Source organism: Setaria viridis, chromosome 5 (genome assembly GCF_005286985.2).
Source record: "Setaria viridis chromosome 5, Setaria_viridis_v4.0, whole genome shotgun sequence".
Taxonomy (NCBI): Eukaryota; Viridiplantae; Streptophyta; class Magnoliopsida; order Poales; family Poaceae; genus Setaria; species Setaria viridis.
In genome coordinates, this window is record NC_048267.2 from 43,964,086 (window position 1) to 43,979,646 (window position 15,561).

Below are 15,561 nucleotides of genomic sequence, written 5' to 3' on the forward strand. Positions count from 1 at the left end.
ACGGCCGTGCGCACGACGGCACGAGGGGGGCCGGCCACCGCACCCCGGCGTGCATCGCCGTCTCGTTTCGCCGGGGATAGCTAGCCGGCGTCGCCTTCCGTGTTCCCGTGCGTCGCCACCGGGGCCCGCGGATGGATCCCACCCGCCCCGCATTATCGTCCAGATACGACGGCCACCTCCCTCCCTTCATGCCGTGGGGCCCAGGTTCACGCAGCCTTGAGTCTTCCCCATGTCCTCACCCGCACGGATCGCGGCGCGGGATCAACGGGCCACGGCGTGTCCGCGTTGCAGCCGGGACACTATAATTAGACGGCCTCCCCTGCTTGCAGCCACCCCCTCACCAAACCGTGGAACGCGAGCACACAAGTCATCTCCTTCTCCTTGTCCGGCTCTCTGACGAGTGAGTGAGCAGGTTTGCTTCTCCCATCTCCCCATCTCCGGAGCTCCGGTGGCCGTGGTCCTGGGCTGATCAGGAAGGCTGCGTTCGTTTTGGTTCCTGCAGGTAGCTGGTGCGCGACCTGAGAGCACAGGGAGACTGAAGATGGCCGGAGCAGCGGCGGTCGACGTGCCGGCGCCGGCGGCGACCAACGGCGGGGCGTGCTGCCACGCCGGCGCGAAGGGGCCCGGGTACGCGACGCCGCTGGAGGCCATGGAAAAGGGCCCCAGGGAGAAGCTCATCTACGTCACCTGCGTCTACAACGGTGAGCTTGCTTCCTGCATAACCCCATACGGGCCATACCGGCGTCCTGCAACTAGCTATGAACGGAAGGATCATGCGCATACTGCACATGGACACATCTAGGTAGATCTTGGACGTCTAATTGGGTGTTTAGGAGCTCTAATTGGGCGTTAGTGGAGTACGAGGAGTGAGGTCAGGGGTGCTTAATTATTATTCCATGAAGTTTCTTTATTACGGGTTGTTAGGATGGAAAGGGACCCTTCAAAATCAACCTGAAATTAAGTCAAGACAAAGAAATATTCTCTGTGGGCTTAGATCCCCAATGACCAGGGAGCTAAATTAAATAGGATTTTTCTCCATGGCCTGTACTAGTGATATATGTTTTCATAGTTTAAGACTATGCCTATTAGTTTTTGATATTAATCATGTGCCTTGCTCCATGGCGGAAACAGACAATACCAATTCTGAAACAGTTTCGGTTAGTGGCAGAAGTTCACATGGTTTCTGCCTTGGGAATTTCCGAAGACCACAGAAATCATGTGAGAATGAAGAGAGCTGTGGATCTTGCAATTGTTGGAGGGGTTTTGTTCTTATGACTTATGTATGATTGTGCAGGTACTGGAATTAACAAGCCGGATTACCTTGCGACGGTGGATTTGGACCCCGCCTCTCCTACATACTCCCAAGTGATCCACAGGCTCCCAGTGACCCACATTGGTGACGAGCTGCATCACTCTGGCTGGAACTCTTGCAGCTCCTGCCATGGTGATCCATCAGCAAAACGCCGTTTCTTGATCCTACCTTCATTGCTGTGAGTATCAAACAGATATGATCACAGATTCACATAAAATGAATAGATTGACTTGTTAGAGTGCTGATCGCAGAACTGGATTTGTGATGTTGCTGCAATGGCTATATGCAGGTCAGGTCGTGTATATGTCGTTGACACTGCGACAGACCCCAGGGCGCCGTCCTTGCATAAGGTGGTCCAGGCCGAGGACATTGCTGAGAAGACGGGGCTTGGATTTCCTCACACATCTCATTGCCTTGCATCTGGAGACATAATGATTTCTTGCCTGGGAGACAAGGAGGGGAATGCTGCTGGGAATGGCTTCCTCCTGTTGGATTCAGAATTTAATGTCAAAGGGCGGTAGGTTCTTTTCACAATATAGGCAAATTAATGTGGAAAAATAACATGTAACTAGAGCTAAACTACAGATAATAACCTTATTATATTGAACCAGATCATGCTGATATACAATTTACCATGTCAGCAGTAATATATGATCACACACGGTCCATATGCATGTCATATTGTTACTTGACATGTGAAAAGCAGACAGATTCATTATGCTAATCTCATGTAAGTCAAATTGCTACTTGTAGCTGGGAAAAGCCAGGTCACAGCCCCTTGTTTGGCTATGACTTCTGGTACCAGCCTCGCCACAAGACGATGATCAGTTCAACATGGGGAGCCCCTGCAGCCTTCAGGACAGGTTTCGATCTTCAACATGTCCAGGATGGTCTCTATGGAAGGCATCTGCATGTGTATGACTGGCCTGGTGGTGAGCTCAAACAGACGCTTGATCTAGGTGACACGGGACTTCTCCCCCTTGAGGTAATATAATGTTTAAACTGCAGTAACTACCACCAGAGTGGTTTTGTATCAGTCTATGTTTATTACTTTCGAACTGCCTTTGTTTTTCATTAAATGCTACCAGAATAGTCGGTGCTTGTAGTATTCTTTCAGGGGCTGTTGTAACGAACTCAGTTGCTACCTGCAGCTGGAGGTTGACAGGCCTCAGTTTTGTGATGGATGATTAAAACTCTCCTTGTCAGTTTCAGAAAATATGGGACTGGGACAACTAAGCCACAGTTCTCTGTTTGTTTTTTTCTGCAGGTGAGGTTTTTACATGACCCATCAAAGGACATTGGCTATGTTGGCTGTGCTTTGACAAGCAACATGGTCAGATTCTTCAAAACTGCGGATGGATCATGGAGCCACGAGGTCTGCCATGCGACATGCTAAAGTTCTCACACCTAATAAACTTGATTTTCCAACTTTGCTTACGCTTCCTAAGATTGTGTTTGTAGGTTGCTATCGATGTAAAACCACTGAAAGTCCGCAACTGGATTCTGCCAGAAATGCCAGGATTGATAACTGATTTTGTTATCTCTCTTGATGACCGCTATCTCTATTTGGTCAATTGGCTTCATGGGGATATCAGGCAGTACAACATTGAGGACCCTGCAAAGCCTGTCTTGGCTGGACAAGTATGGGTTGGTGGTCTTCTTCAAAAGGGCAGCGATGTTGTCTATCTTACTGATGATGGCCAAGAAGAACAGTACAATGTGCCCCAGGTCAAGGTAATTTCTCCTCTCAGAACCTTCTTAATTGAGAAAGTAATTTATATTAATGATTTAGAGTTTGTTGGTAGTTGCACATGGTGCGCTGAGCTATCAGAGTGTCAAGTACCAAAAAATGTGCGTCATCTATCTTGCCACACTGATCTGCATTGCCATGTTCAACAAACATTACATCTCCATTGAAATCTAGCACACTCGAAATAGTCACTACGTTTTGTCTACATATTCAGAGGCGAGAACACTATAGGACAAGATTGTTGAGAATATGTTGGAATTAGATAATCTAATTCAGTGTGTTTCTTTATAATCAGGAGCATCGACTTAGAGGCGGACCACAGATGATTCAGCTGAGCTTGGATGGCAAGAGGATTTACGTAACCAATTCACTTTTCAGCCGATGGGATGAACAGTTCTATGGTGATGATCTTGTCAAGAAGGGCTCCCACATGCTGCAGATCGATGTCGACACTGAGAAAGGAGGGCTGGCTATCAACCCCAACTTCTTTGTAGATTTTAGCAAAGAGCCTGATGGTCCTGCCTTGGCCCATGAGATGAGATATCCTGGTGGGGACTGCACCTCTGATATATGGATCTAAGGTCAAGGATTGGCATAATAGTCTGCTGGAGGTCGTTGTTGTATGCACTGTATTTGATATGGTATCCATGCAGTGTTTCATCTTGTATTGTGACTACTCCAATGGACTAACTAATAAGCCATGGTTTCATGAGAACTTGAGCTTAATAAAAGATCTTTCAATTCTGAATTCCTGATTCTGTCGCCCGCGATAAAGCCTGATATTGTTACCTTTGTGATTTCTGTAAATCGCTCTCCTTCTCTTCGGGGTGGATGGCAGCCCCCGCTACCCCTTGTTATTACTCTGTAGGGTTTGGCAGTGTTCCCCGGTCTCATACTCTCATAAAGATTTCCTAATCATTTGGTTAGAATTTGGCTTACAAAGAATATCCGTTGATCTACTGCGCTGAAAATGGAATGACATCCTTCTGTCAGGGTACGAAGGAACTCTTCAACAGGGTGATGGCCTGGGCCTAAATCCAACAGGTCAAGTAGGACGAATGCAACAGAGAGTTAAATCAAGTTGGCATTGTGCAAGTGAACAACTCCATTGGCAAATGGCAATCTAATGCAATGCATCTATCTTATAATCTGCAGCAATTTGTAAGGCTTTTGAGTGGGTGCGTCCGGGAACTTACAGCGACACTAATGGCAGGGCGACGGAGGCAGCGGCCCATGTCACGGTGTCGGTGCTGCATTGCACGCCGGAGTGCTCGTTGTTGCGGGCGCGATACGTGTGATCGGAGAACCGCCCGATCAGGCACTCGTCGCCGCCGCACGGCGGAGACGACGCGGCGGTGCTCCCCGCGGTAGAAACTACACCGGCGGAGGGGAGTGGGGAATCATATGGGGAGGGCATGGAGTGGTCGAGCCTTGCGCTTGCAGTGGACAGAGGGCGGTGGGCCGGCGGCGGATCGCCGAGAGGGGAGATTCTCCCCGGGAGAAGAAGCGGCTTCCCACCAGAAACATATCGGTCCAAATCAGGGGCCTTTACATAAATGGACACCCGGCAGTTTACATAAACACTACTTTTGATCGCGATTAATAATCGCGATCCAAATTAGGGGATTTAATGCAAAATTGTGGTCCGTTCTTTTACGTAAAACCCCCTAGTTTGGATTGCTGTTAATAATCGCGATCCAAATAAGGGTGTATTTTGCAAAATCTCCAGGCCGGCGACATGGTGAGCGACGAGGCGGCGCCGCCGCCTGCGGCCGTCGCGACGCATTCAGGCGCCTCGAGCCGTGTGTGCCGGGCGTGACGCCGCCTGCGGAGCTTGGGGCTGCAGTGATCTTAGCCGCCGCCGCCGGCTGGCACGGGGCAGAGGGCAAGTCGTGCACGAACGCGTTCCCGGGGCTGAGGTCGCACACGGAGCGCGCGGCGGCGCAGCTGCGGTCCCCGCCGGTGTCGGAGCCCGGCCACCATGGCCACGGCCATGAGCGTGGCCACGAGCAGCACCTCACTCCCACCCACGAGTCCACCTGGATGTCTCGACCGCCTCGTCTGGAGCTTCCGCAAGCTAGCCGGCCTGACGGCGCCGGGAACGCCCTATGGCGGGTGGGAGGCCCCTAACGTCCAGCTCCGGGGACACTTTCACATCTCAGTTTGATTTCGATTTTGTAGCATTTACCCGCAACAATTTCGCAGCTAGGCTGAATTTCAGGGTCCTGATGCTGTTCTTTTCAGGGCACTTATTTCAGTGGTCGGGTGAAGAATGTCATACAGAAATACAGCATTTGAGAGGCAGTGGGAGTCTCTCAATGAGGAGACTGGTGGGATGAATGATGTGCTCTATCAGCTCTACCACGATAATGGTGATTTACCGTTTGTTAAAAGTGTAGCATCGATTAATACAGTTACATCTAGCTGATATCTTTCCTTTCTCCTAATTGGGCAGAATGATCTGAAGCATTTGACACTGCTCATCTCTTCGATAAGCCATGCTTTCTTGGGCTGCTTGCAGTTCAGGCGTGCTGAACACTGATCTGGTTTGCTAGTTGTGGATCTTCAGCTATTTGGTGACAGCATGATTAAACATTACAATAAATGACTAAATGGAATTTAACCGGTTTCAATTTTAACTATGTTAAGAATTGTGATTACTAGCTTCAGTTTAATTTTCTTATCATTCGGCAGCCACTACATGTCTATATATCGAACAGATTTAAGTTATGCCATTACTGAACTGGTATTACCAATAAGAGTATCAAAACGGATATGGAGAAGGGTAGGACCGTAAGAGTATGACCAAATATGCAGAATTAATTCAGAAATCAGAGAAATTCCATTCATCTTTGGAGACATTACATTACAGAGGCGAGAGCTGGCAAGGCTCTCAAGTACAGATTGGTAGTAAATCAATAGCTGATCATTTCTGCTGGGGAAAACCTGCAAGTTTTCCTGTGCTTTCTCTTGCTCTCCTTGTTTCCAGAGGCATATACACAATTACAAGTACTAGAAAAACTATAAGCGAGCATCGCGGATCAGCAATCCTATGTTCAGTCCTTCATTCAGTGCCTCGTGTCCACGGAGCCTGATGATCTGCGCCCCCATCTCCTCTTGAAGTTGCACTCATCATCGCTTGCATCCTCCTCACGAGTCGTACTCCTGGAAGTGTGTATCGACCTCCGGTTGCTCTGTTTGTCGCCATACAATGGAGAAGAATCACGCATTCTCTTCCTACTAGAGTGATCCTCGTAGTAGTCATGGGAGGCCCTGGCAGAACGCCCATGGTCCCTTCTCTCAGAGCTTGACCCGGTTCTGCTCCTCGATTCTGAACCATGAGAAGAGCCTGGTTGGCGGTTGTGCTCCGATGATAGGGGCTGAAGGTGAGTGTCCTTGGGCCTCTCAGCCTGCCTTGGACGTGCCGCGACAGCTTCAGTGCCCTGGTGATGTGTGGGCCGAGTTTTAGACCTGAAGAAATAGGCAACATGGACTATTAGCGTCACAATAGGAAGTGAACTGGCAGCCGAGAACAGCCGACTGTTGTACAGCGAAAAGGATCATTCTCAACTGAAGATGCTAGGACAATACATACCTTTGATAGCTTGCTGGATAGCCCTGCGCCGCAAGAGCCTGCGGTGGCATGCCATTGAAGGAATTTACACCATATGGGCCCATTGGATAACCACCGTAAGGCATCGCCATTGAGCCGTACATGTATGGTTCAGTTACCCAAGGATATCCACTGAAGAAAGTGTTGTAATATGCAGCGTCAAGTGGAACGTTGTAACCATAGTCAACATTGTTGGGTTGAACATTCTTTGTTGAGTCTACCTTCTTCCGCTTCTTCTTCGGTTGATCTGTCCTTGTGGCATTATGATCTAGGGCTCCTGAAACTGTAGTGACCTTCGATTCCGATGCACTTCCATCTTTTACTTTGATGACTTCAGCACTTGCTACAGCCTTCTCTGCTGACACTTCTGTAGAATCACCTTCATCTTTGCTCATGATATCAACATCGGCTGCCAATTTCTGAGTCTGGTTCATGAGATCACCTTCCGTAGCAACCTGGAGTCCATCATCAGGTGCAGATGCTGCTGATAGCTGAAGGTTTGTCGATTGCTTCATCTCCCTTTCTGAGGCAGCAGAAGGGGTGTGGCTCTGTAATTTGGGATCGGGGTTGCTGCCTGATGAACTTTTGTGCATTGTTGTAACACTTCCGCTGCTGCTAGCTCGTGTTCCCAACATATTGCTGATTGTGCTCCGAAGTGTTTGATTGGGAATGAGGTCATCTGCTAGCGCCTTGGCTCCACAAATGCACTTTGACTCGGTAATAATGTAATCCCGAATGCCTGACAGGAGGTAAACAGACAGTTGTTCATTATCTCGTTTGAAACGTAACTACTTGACACAGAAACAGCTAGATACTGCTATTACTAAAACAAAATTAAAGTGAACATTGATTAACACCCAACATAAAGATTTTAAGATACAAACATATGGAATATAGGAAAACCACTTACATTTATCACAAAAACTGTCAAAACAACACTTGCTTGTCAGTACTGCATCTACCATCACTTTTTTACACAGTCGACAGTGGAGCTCTGCTGGCAAGTCATCAACAGCACTCGCTGGTGCATCTGGGACAAGTGATTCCAGAATGCCATTGTCAGGACTTACAGTAACTACCGGTGCAAGAGACCGACTCATTTTATTATTGTCGAACTTGGGATCCCCATTGGTGGGGCAATGGTGAATGAAGTGCCCTGGGATTCGGCATCTGTAGCAGATGTATCCAGGTGGAGGCGTCTTGCTTTCCTGTGGGCAGTGTTGAATGAAATGGCCTGGAACACCGCAAGAGCGGCGGATGTACCCTAGTGGAGGAGCTTCCACTTCCCGTCCATAGTTTCGTCCTGATGTAAACCTTCCACTGCCCTGTCCTCTTTTAGATGGGTACTGTTCCCTACACGAACCATGGAACAAAATTATCAGAGTGAAGGTAATACAAAAACTACTAGAGTTTTATGGGAAAAGCTGAAAAGGGAATATGATATGCCTACAATTTGAGTTCGGCCGCATCAATCACCGCCGTGATTGCAGCATCTTCATCTTGCACTCCTATAGAGGAACGCGATTCTGAGCTTAAGTCAGTAACCACTGATTTGCTTGAAGGTACAGAACATCCTTCCGTGACTTTCCTTCTGCAATTAGTTATATATATAGAAGGTCATCATTTTCTGCCCTGCACGTTCTGCTTGAGCACTATCTGATATTGCAAAAAAAAATCTGTTTGCACAGAGAGGGATCGAAGAAAACAACCAAAATTGCCTGGGAGCAGAGAAGACACTTAAGATTAGGGAAATAGATAATTATTTTGCTAGTTTCATTGTGAAGTCCAATTATTCAGACTGAAGGCACATGTTGTCTAAGCGGAAGGTAACCTTTCCTTTCTCGGTTATGAGACAAGGTAGAAAATTCGCTACAACTGTTTTTTTCACAGCTATAACATCTGTGAATTTGACAGTAATACTAATGTTAAAAAATAATTTCAAAGCCAGCAAATTCCAGCAGAGTCCAGGTTTTACATGGATGCATGATTCAGTGATTTAAAATGTTCATCTCCTAACCTCTCTGTGCAAACAGGGAAACGATGACTTTGAATGTGAAGTAAAATTTTTATGAGGAGACATTACCGTGGGGACAAGACGATATTCTCCGACAGTTGTCCAGGAATGGAAACTCTGCGAACCAGCACATGTGTGTTCTGTAGTACCAATGTCCTTTCATCTTCATATTCTGAATTCAAGAACAAAGCACAGAAAACAGAAATGTCAGCCAACATATTCTTGTAAGTTATAAGAGATGATTCATTTAATTTAACATCAAAATTGAGATGTTTAAATTGAATTAGACTATGATTTTTGAATGACAAATTGACTTTTGTTCACAATTGGGATTTCTCAGAGCGCTATTGAGATGTACTGGACTCATGCACAGTATCGAGAAAGAAAGAGAAGAAAAATAGGATGTTACAACTGATTGCAATTTACAAATATAAGTTTTCCATCAGGATTGCAAGGCACAATCTCCAGGAGGGAGGATGTCCAGTTATATGGATCATCTTTCATCCAAGATACAGCTTTGCTAACACCTTCAGGAGCACATCCCATGGGCATACAAAAAAGATAGTTCACTGCACACAATTTTACAGCGCTCATCTTTTTCCCAGTCATACAAAATTGTTGGAGAACCATCAATTTGCATGCATCAACACAGAAATAGCCATATAGTGAGTAAGATCCAGATTGAAGTGGCATGTGCAGAATCACTGGGGCCAAAAGCAATTTCCTTTGCTCAGAGCTATGATTGAGCACACAACATCCACAAGTGAACTCAAAAACCAAAACAAAGTAGACCACCAGGAATCCTGAATAGACCTGGTGTCCTGGTCACAAGCAAATTTATGTAATCGAAGCCATGTCCTACAGGCTGCATGAATCCAAACATCTCATTGGCAAAGCTACTAATTATCCCAAAATCGTGATAATATGAAGTGCACATAGGGCCTACGATGACACAGTAATCGATTGCAATCGAGCTATTTAACGTTAAAACGAACCTACCTTCGCCAGTCTGGGCGTTGGAGATGACAAGATCGTCCCTGAGACGGCCGCGGGATCGGGCACTGCCGTACTTACCATTAGTCATGATAAGCTGCTTTAGTTCAGAGACAGAGATAAAAGCAGAGGGCACAGGCATGGAACAGATATCCTTTTCACTCTTATATTGGTAATACACAACACCCATGATGGATGGATGGATGGATGGAGAGTCCTGATTTCACGCAAGGCCTCTCTTTCACAATTTACACGAGATAGCCTGATTTTCTTCTCAGATGAAATACACAAAAATTCCAACGAGAGAAGAGGTACAGATCAAAATCAATCTACGGGGAGGCGATCGGCGACGACGGTAGGCTCTCGGATCCTCGACGCCGGGCGTGCGTAGACGAAGCGATTCCTCGGGACGCCGCCTGGGGAAGGTCGCAGCCGGAGAAGTCGGGTGGAGAACGCCGGGGTGAACGGAGGTGTCGGAGCGCGTCGACCGGGGATAGGAGCCGCCGATTTTGCCGGATGAGGGCGCCGGATCTGGAGGCGCCGCCGGAGCTAGGGCTCCGAGGCGCGTGCGGATGCGGGCGGCGAGACTGCGAGAGGCGACGGGATTGGGGAATTTTGCAGAGGCGAAGAGGCGGCCGCGGGGATGCTGGACTTTTATGGCAGAAAAAGTAAGCGAACGCGTGAACGAGTCGACGCGGTTTCTTCCTCGTTTCCGTGGCCACGAAGGTTCCTGTGTTACCGACCTTTCCGCGACGGGCCGACCCTTCTAGACGACCCACGGTCATATTGGGCCAGGCCTCCAAAATGTAGACCTGAAAGTTGAGCAGGCCTAAAGCCTAAAAGTGGATGTGCACGCACGAAGCCCATAATCTGGCTCTCATTTTCCTTCATTTTCCCATTCAGTCAGCAACCCAGCACCCGGAAAGGTTCTCGGTATCGTTCTCTCCACACAACTGAGTACTTGAGGCAAAAACCCTAGCCGTCTTCCTCCATCTTCCATCCCAAGCCTCGCGACACCATGGCCGCATCCAACAGCGGCGGCGGCCCGATCTCAACCCAGGCGGCGGCGGCGCTTGCCGAGGGCATCAATCTGGTGTTCGGGCGCTGGACGGCGCTGCAGATGGCGGTGGAGAACCAGTGGGGCGGCCGCGACTCCCGCGCCAAGGCGGACCAGTTCGGCGAGTCCCTCCACTCCTGGTTCTGTCGCTCCAGGGGTACGTATAGCTCCTTCAGCATCCTCGGATTATTTACTCCCCTCGAGGCGAGTTCCGGTAGTTTAGGCGCTCAATCCTCAAATCTCAGTCAGCTGAAATTCTCATATCTCGGTAGGAGTATTTGGAATTGGGATCGGCTGTAGGATGTTGCTATGTTACATCTAGCTGTAGCTGTAGCTGTAGCTGTGGCTCAACTAGCTAGGATTTAGGTTTCTGATTGTGTGCAAAAGTTTCATTCACTACGGGTAATTACGTTGTGCTTTGTATGAATTGATCATTATAATTGGATGTTCTGGGTATTAACTGTGAGATATGGAGAAACTTAAGGTTATCTAATTCATCATTGGGGTTGCTGTTTTGAATTATTTCGATTCAAATAGTTAGAACATATAGTCATATATCCTTTAAGGAAAATAACAGCTTCTGCCCAATAGAAATCTTGGACGACATTGGGTCACATTTTCGCTGAAAATATGGGAACCAGGCAGCTGCCATGCGTTAAGCAATTAATTTTTACTGCAAGAGCCACCTCATTATATATTTTAAAGAATCAGTTTCATCAGCTCCTATAGTGATGTACTCATAAATAGACAATTGTTAAATAACCTGCCAAATTTACTGGATCAGATGGCTGATGCCTTCTTTAATCTTTAGTCAGCAAAGAAATGGCTAGGTGCATCATGTCACATATGAGTTACATTGTGAGAGATTTGGTGAAAATTAGCCAATTTTGGTGAATCAATATGAATAGTGTGGCAGGTCCCTTAGAATCGGGGACTACCAGCCAGTTGCCATTGGTAAACCTAATATATCTATTTGCTTATATGTATGATTTGAGTAGGTCGGCACAAATTAAAGCTTGTTTCACCTGCTGGAAAAATGTCTACTGTGCAGCATTTTGTAATGTTTACATTTCTGCTTTCAGCCCTGAGCCATCTTTGTACTGTTATTCTTTTACTTTAGCGATTTGTTTTAAATTTTAAGTGCACAAGTGCATTGGCTTTATGCGGGATTCTTTAGTCAGGAAAGAGTGAATTTCGTTCCAATTTTTTCACAGCTTCATTTATTTGGAATTCAAGTGTTTTTTTAAACATCTATTTAATTGTCTTTGGACTGAATTTCATAAGCTTAGACATTTTTGGGGTCCATTTGTATTGATAAGGTTTCTATTTCAGGTCCGCATTATTTTGAAGACTTGGTGGATATGATGTACGAGAAAATATCTGATTCTTTCAATGCTGACTTCGAGGATAATAGTGTTGAGGAGGTAATTATTTCCCCTGTGTACTCATTTTCAGTATTGGCTTAAACCTTAACTTGATGAAATGCTTCCCTGAACCTAGTTCCAGTGAAAACTCTGTCAGAACAGTGTATTACTGTTTTGTAGTGTGGATCTACATGTCCCTTGCAAAAATGATGGTTCAATTTATCATTAGTACTGTTTTTAATTAGTACATTGGGGTTTGTGGTACCTGACTTATATTTACAAGTTGAACGATCTTGCTCGATGCCAGTTCAGCAGCATAAGACCTTAAGACTTTCCTTTGATGTGAACCTTTTTGTAACAGACAGGTAGCCTAAGAATTAAAGTTTGATAAGTGCATGGATGGAAATTTTGATATGGATTGTACCATTTCAATTTTACACAATGATTGTTAGTATTGGGGAGATCTTGTGCTGTTTATGACATATCACTCCACTGTAGCGAATATTTCTTCAGAAGAATTAGGCCTCGTTTTATATTACACATTACCTCATGTCCTCATCTATTTTGTCTTCAGGGAAAGTTCTGTAGCATATCACACAAACAGAAACTTCTTACAATAACCAATGCCGTGTTTCTGTTAGTGTCAAGTTTTTTGCATTTTAGTCGTACAAAACCTGGTATACGTTCATTAATTTCAATATTTTTTTGTAAACAGGTCGCTGAACAATTATTGATTATGCATGAAGAATGCCTGCAAAGCAACTATTCATCTATAGAGGTGTTAAGGAACTCACATGTTCAGGGGAGTGCTGTTTCTCAAAGTAGACAGGTATGTACTGTTTTTGCACTTCATTGAATCATATGTTTCTCGGAGTGGACATGTACCTACTGTTATTGCACTATACCATATCATTAACGTGCACCTACTGTTAATGGTAGCTTCAGTGTGTGGCTTGCATGTTTTGTTCCTCTGTGTGAGATGGTGGAGATTGGTCCACCTTGATATAAATGATACATAATTCATCTCAGCTGAGATTAAAACCTCCACTTGTTGCTATTGTAATATTGGTTTCATTCCTGATATTTTCTTCTCTTGGCAAATTGTTATTGCACCACCGGCAATTCTTGGCACACCATAATTGGTTTTCTTCTCATGAGCAGATATCAGCTGATGGTGATGACAGTGATAGCTCAGATGATGACGATGGCGACGCGTCAATGATGGAAGATGAAGCAGCAGCTGCACCAGAGGAGATGGCGGTGGACAGACCGAGGCCCTCGAAGCCTGCACCTGATGCTGATGGGTGGACCGTCGTGCCTCCTAGGCATGGTGGTCGCTCCCGCGGCGGCAAGAATTAGGCAGGGGGCCGGAAACCTTGACGTATACATACATGTTGCTATCTGCCGATTTTGTTACTGGATGTTGAGTGTTGCAGGTCTTGCTTGGGATTTTATCAGTGATATTGGGTGTTTTGCCTGCCACCATATTGGTATTTCGACATGGTAATTATAGATAACTTGCGATTGGGTCTTAAGAATTCCGTGCTCAGTTAATCGCAGTCACACTCGGATATGTGTGTTCTTTGTCCATTGCTATTCTGATTATAGAAGAGTGACTCGTGGTTTTGATTAGTAGTCTAGATAGCGTTAGCTCTTGTTCTAAATTATAGGTTATTTTGACTTTTCTAGATTTATAGATATTATTATGCATATAGAGAGACGGAGGGAGTAAGTTGCATCTACAATCGCCATATTGAACAATTCAGTGCCTGTGATGCGTCCTAGCACGGAATTTAAACACCAAGAAACAATTTGCAAATCACCATACTCGCTAGCTAACGGCCTTGCTAACGGCCTTGTTTGTATACGTTTTTCTGGAACTCGCTTATCTGGTGAGCAGGCTTATCTGATAAGCTTGCTGTCTGGAAAATCTACTGTCCGAATAAGCTGGGTGTTTGGCAATCCTGATTATTATGTGTCGATTGTCTGTCCTAACCGATGAAATGATCTAAATGCTCCTGAGGTTGATAATAACTCATTTTTGTTGTAAATACGAGGAGAAGATAATTCTAATGTTATCCACTTATTTTAAGCTGATAATAAGTGAATTCTAATGTCATCTACTTATTTTTTTTCTTTTCCTTTATTTTTTTGGTTTATCTTCTTCCTGCCTGTTCGCAAACAGGCGGCATGCGATGGTCGCAGAGGGCCTGCCGGGGTTGTGGGACCTGCCAGCCGCGGAGAGGCCCGATGGGAGCGGCGGCGGCATGGCCGGTCTTCTTGGGAAAGATGGCCGGCGAGTGGCCGGTGGAGTACAGAGCTGCCCGTCGGAGGGAAGGGAGCCGGTGAAGAGCGGCGGGCGGCGGATGGGGCTGGCGGGCGGCAGGCAAAGCCGGCGACAAACGGGGCCGGCGGGCGGCGGACGAGGCCGGTAGCGGATGCGGTATCGAGATGGTGCGGGGGTGAGGGGTATGCGGGAAGCGCCTCCGAGGCCGTGTAGGAGAAAAGCGAAGGGCTAGTTATATTCTAGATTACGGGAGAAGCGGCTTGTGTGGTAAGCGAAAAATAAGCAAAGGTTTGGATGGATTTATCGCTTATTTTCACCAATAAACGAGAAATAAGCGGATACAAACATGCCAAGATAAGGTTGGTCACGGCTTGGTCTGACTGATAGTCTCGGGAAGTTGTTTACAGGTTCAGATGTCAGAGGAACTGTCGTTTCGCCGATCAACAGAAGATCTTATGATCAGCCTTATCCAAAAAAAAAAAATCTTATGATCAGAGAGAGGAGAATACAGTATCTTGTAACTTTTCATCAACGCTAGACTTTGAAAGTACCTGACACCAAGTTACAGCCAGGCACTGTACTCTGCCACAGCCCACAGGTGTTACTCGTCGGAGCTGACCCGAAGGGTGGCTGCGGGCGGGACGACGCCGCCGGGTCGCCGGCACAGCAGCTCCCTCACCATGGTATGTTGGTTGTTGGTGTATCATCTTGTTTCAACTTTCAAGTAGTAGAATCACTATGTGCTGGGAAATGTTGCTGTCCTGTTTTCTCAATGATTGTCTACGTTCTGAAAATCTTTAACTGGAATGTGAGGGGCCTGAACTGCCCTGCTCGTATGGAGACTGTGCTGCAACTTCTAAAGGATTCAGAGGCTACCTTAGTGTGTTTGCAAGAAACTAAGTTACAGAGTATTGATGCTACGATTGCACGGGAATTCTTGGGCCACAGGCTACATCAGCACTATTATCTGCCGGCTGATGGCACCAAAGGAGGGGTTGTGCTTGCCTGGGATGAAAACCTAATAGAGGCTACAAATCTGACATTATGCCAGTTTTCTCTTTCAGCCACTATCACCATGCGCATAACTAACATATCCTTCAATATTACGGTGGTTTATGGGCCATATGAAGATCCTGATAAGAGTGCTTTTCTGCAATAGATACAAGCTGGG

At 46.4% G+C, this 15,561-nt stretch overlaps 3 protein-coding genes across 3 annotated transcripts; 2 read left to right on the forward strand and 1 right to left on the reverse strand.

Annotated features, from left to right (window-relative positions):
• The first annotated feature begins 269 nt into the window (after positions 1-269).
• Positions 270-3,810, forward strand: LOC117856052 (selenium-binding protein 1). The gene is made up of 8 exons (XM_034738473.2): positions 270-412; positions 503-701; positions 1,295-1,490; positions 1,602-1,829; positions 2,066-2,297; positions 2,580-2,687; positions 2,774-3,046; positions 3,358-3,810. Exons 2-8 carry the CDS (start codon positions 542-544, stop codon positions 3,640-3,642), a joined length of 1,482 nt encoding a protein of 493 aa, XP_034594364.1. The 5' UTR covers positions 270-412; positions 503-541; the 3' UTR covers positions 3,643-3,810.
• Positions 3,811-5,881: 2,071 nt separating this feature from the next.
• Positions 5,882-10,342, reverse strand: LOC117856051 (E3 ubiquitin ligase PQT3-like). The gene is made up of 6 exons (XM_034738472.2): positions 9,689-10,342; positions 8,759-8,861; positions 8,126-8,266; positions 7,586-8,028; positions 6,658-7,414; positions 5,882-6,533 (listed from the first exon to the last, which is right to left on the reverse strand). The coding sequence occupies exons 1-6, from the start codon at positions 9,870-9,872 to the stop codon at positions 6,131-6,133; spliced, it is 2,031 nt and encodes a 676-aa protein (XP_034594363.1). The 5' UTR covers positions 9,873-10,342; the 3' UTR covers positions 5,882-6,130.
• A 253-nt stretch (positions 10,343-10,595) lies between these two features.
• On the forward strand, positions 10,596-13,735 carry LOC117856053 (uncharacterized). Its single transcript, XM_034738474.2, has 4 exons — positions 10,596-10,896; positions 12,072-12,163; positions 12,819-12,932; positions 13,265-13,735. Exons 1-4 carry the CDS (start codon positions 10,701-10,703, stop codon positions 13,460-13,462), a joined length of 600 nt encoding a protein of 199 aa, XP_034594365.1. The 5' UTR covers positions 10,596-10,700; the 3' UTR covers positions 13,463-13,735.
• The last annotated feature ends 1,826 nt before the right edge of the window (positions 13,736-15,561 follow it).